The following is a 3,160-nucleotide window of genomic DNA, read 5'->3' on the forward strand; positions in this document are numbered from 1 at the left end:
CTCTCTCTCTCTCTCTCTCTCTCTCTCTCTCTCTCTCTCTCCTTCTCTCTTTTCTTTGTTTAACTTCCTTATTGTGTATTTAATGAATTTCTGTTTATACATTGGTCAATATCTTTATTTTGAGTTTTCGTATAACACGAGTGGAAAGAACTGAAAAATGGAGTATGAAAGAGATGAGTTTAAAAATTATGTAAAATAAGTGAGAGATAATATTTAAAAAGAAATATTTTTATTTATTTTTGTAAGACAACTTATCTTATCAATTTTATCTTCTCTAATCATTCATATAACGAAATACAGGAACTGGACCAGCTGTAGCGCAATTAGGTGACATGGTCACGCTCGATCGCCAGATTTTACTCATCAAGGCTATTCACTATATGAGACTGGATTCCGAAGGGCTCCCTAACTCACAGGGCTGACTCAACCGCTACAATAAACAGACAATAATTATCTATCACAGCCGGATTCGAACCCGCGTCCGTGGAATTATATATATAATGTTAGAACACTACCTAATTTTTTAGGCAACGTTTTACAACTTTATTGTTAGCATAGCTATGCTCTACAATGAAAAATAAAATTATTTAGAACAAATAATTTCTTCAAATAATTATTAATAAACTACATTTACATAAATTTTAAACGTTTTATGAATTGGGCAGTGCGATTTATTGCGCACATAACACAGTATTACGCCGAGCTGAAGTGGCCCTTCCGATACCAGATAGCTTCCTTTTTATTCCAAGCAATTAGTACTCAACGCTCCTCCTGTATCCTAGAAAACCTGCAATTCAAATTCTCTGTCGAATCCCGTACTAGCAGGTCCTGTTTATCTGATATCCACCCTCCACCGAACTGCTGCGTTTGATAAATCATTTTTTGCCCGAGTTGCATGTCTCTGGAACTCCATTCTCTCTAACATACGTCATATACCAACCCTTCCCTCTTTTAAATCCCTTATATTCAACGACGTTTTGCTTCACCAATCCGACCCAATATTATAATAGTACCGATATTTTGTAATTAACTTTTTTTTTCTCTATAGATAAGTTTTAATTGAACGTGGCCACACTGTTTTATGGCCAATAAATGTTATTATGAAATTAAATTTGCCTTTGTAATTGTTCTAGAGAGACCTAGTCCCAGAATAATAGACTATTTTTCATTTCATGTCATTTACTTTGAATAATTTATGTTTAATAACTGTTACAATTAAAACATTACTCACAATTATCTATTACACTTTATTCTAGATCTTTGTGAACTGTGATAGACAATTGTAAGTAATGTTTTAATAGTTATAGTTATTAATCATGAATTAAACTGTGTACATGTGGTTTATTAATAATTAGTTGAAGAAATTATTTGTTCCTAATATTTCTTTTTTTGTATATATATGTAAATATAGGGCCGCCCGTAGCTCAGTGGTTAAGACAGTCTTACCAATTTGATGTCTATTGGCGGTGCCGGTCCGAATCCGGCCTGGGGCGTTGACTTTTTTCATTGAGTGGCGGTCTCACAAAATGAAGAACTTTGATCCCCCCCCCCAACCATGGTTAGGCAGTTTAGGAAAAAAAAAATAATATAGTTGACCGTAAAACTAAAATATAAGATGATAGTCAGTGTTGCGGTCAATAATATATCGTCTTACATGTATATTTTTTTTAATTGCGCAGGATAGCTATGCTAACAATAAAATTGCCAACTCCGCCTAAGTTATATTATTGACTGATTCTATTAAGACCAACAAATAAAAATACAAAATATATATATACATACTAATAATAAATATAAGAAGATGGTCAGGGTTGCGGTAAAAAAAAGAAGAACAAATAGTTTAAAACTATTTTAATGTCCGACGTTTCGGCCCACTTTGCAGGGCTTCATCATGGCTGTTCAAAGCGAACGGTTGAACAGAAGGCAACAATGGCAGTGTGATGATGAAGGGGGCGAAGGGGGCAAAGGGGGGCGAAACGTCGGACATTAAAATAGTTTTAAACTATTTGTTCTTCTTTTTATTTACCGCAACCCTGACCATCTTCTTATATTTAAATCTTTACGGTCTACTATATATAATAATAATAATAATAATAATAAATAGTCTGTATATTTTTATTGGATTTTAAAAATAACTACATAATAAAATTATCTGTTACAGCAAATCAGAAAGTGCCCGATGTCCAACGGAAACCAAAAACTGCGTCACAAATGGTGAGTTTTTTCTTATCAATTTGGTAGATTTGCTTTAACATTTCAGTATCTATGTGCTCTCACAGTATGAAGTGTTATGAGAGCTTAAATTTTTCAACAAGAAATTATAGCATAGAATATTAAAAAAATTATTTTCAATACAATTCAATGGTTGCACTTAAAATTGACTGAGTTTTATGTTTTTGGACTAATATATAAGGACAATGATTTCCCACCGATCATTGTTAAATTTGGTAAGGTTTATATGTTGCGGGAGTTCACTGTCAAGGCAATTCAATATACCAGTTAGTCCACTTACATTATTTGTGCTATAATCGATCACGTCTAACCCAGTACGACATTACTGTCATAACAGAAAAATTATGATAGTGAATGTTGTCTTGACTGTAACTGTCAAATAGTTACACCTCGATAGTGGCTGACACTTTGCCACAATAACGTGATATGTATGAGAGGCACCAGCTGGAGTTTTTTAACTTAAAATAATTTCTTTTGTCGGCTTGCCAAAGATACAGCCGGACCTATGCAAATATCCGTCGGGTTTTTTGTGGAGAGTCTCAGAGACACAGTTCGAAGGAGCCCGAAGTTGAGGACAGTTTTGAGAGAGGCTGGGAGAGGAGAACAGTCTGACAGAGGAGGACAGTCTTGGAGGAGTCTGGGAGTGATGAACACCTGAAGACAGGCCGAAGGAAGAGAGAGCGGCACCCAGGAGGCGAATATGGGCGCTCTTCCGTGACAATCGCCAAGATGTACCGAAACAAGTAAGACCTTTTCTGACGTAAATAGAATGGCAGTAGTAGAATTAATAACTAACAGTCAGTATAAATATCAAAGATCCCCCCAACTGGTACTTCTCAATTCATTCTATTATAATTAAAGTATAAGGATATAAGTTTACCATGCTCTCTCATAATAGTATTCTTGATAGTGTGTATATAATTGTAAA

At 34.7% G+C, this 3,160-nt stretch overlaps 1 protein-coding gene across 1 annotated transcript in view; it reads left to right on the forward strand.

Annotated features, from left to right (window-relative positions):
- Nucleotides 1-3,160, forward strand: part of LOC106681366 (neuron navigator 3) — a 201,052-nt gene that overhangs the window by 186,536 nt on the left and 11,356 nt on the right. The window contains exon 4 of the mRNA XM_024359854.2: nt 2,162-2,214. Within this exon, the coding sequence (XP_024215622.2) occupies nt 2,162-2,214 (53 nt within the window). The remainder of the gene's footprint in view (nt 1-2,161; nt 2,215-3,160) is intronic.

This window comes from Halyomorpha halys, unplaced genomic scaffold (assembly GCF_000696795.3).
Source record: "Halyomorpha halys isolate HHAL.00 unplaced genomic scaffold, Hhal_1.1 Scaffold331.1, whole genome shotgun sequence".
NCBI classification, from domain to species: domain Eukaryota; kingdom Metazoa; phylum Arthropoda; class Insecta; order Hemiptera; family Pentatomidae; genus Halyomorpha; species Halyomorpha halys.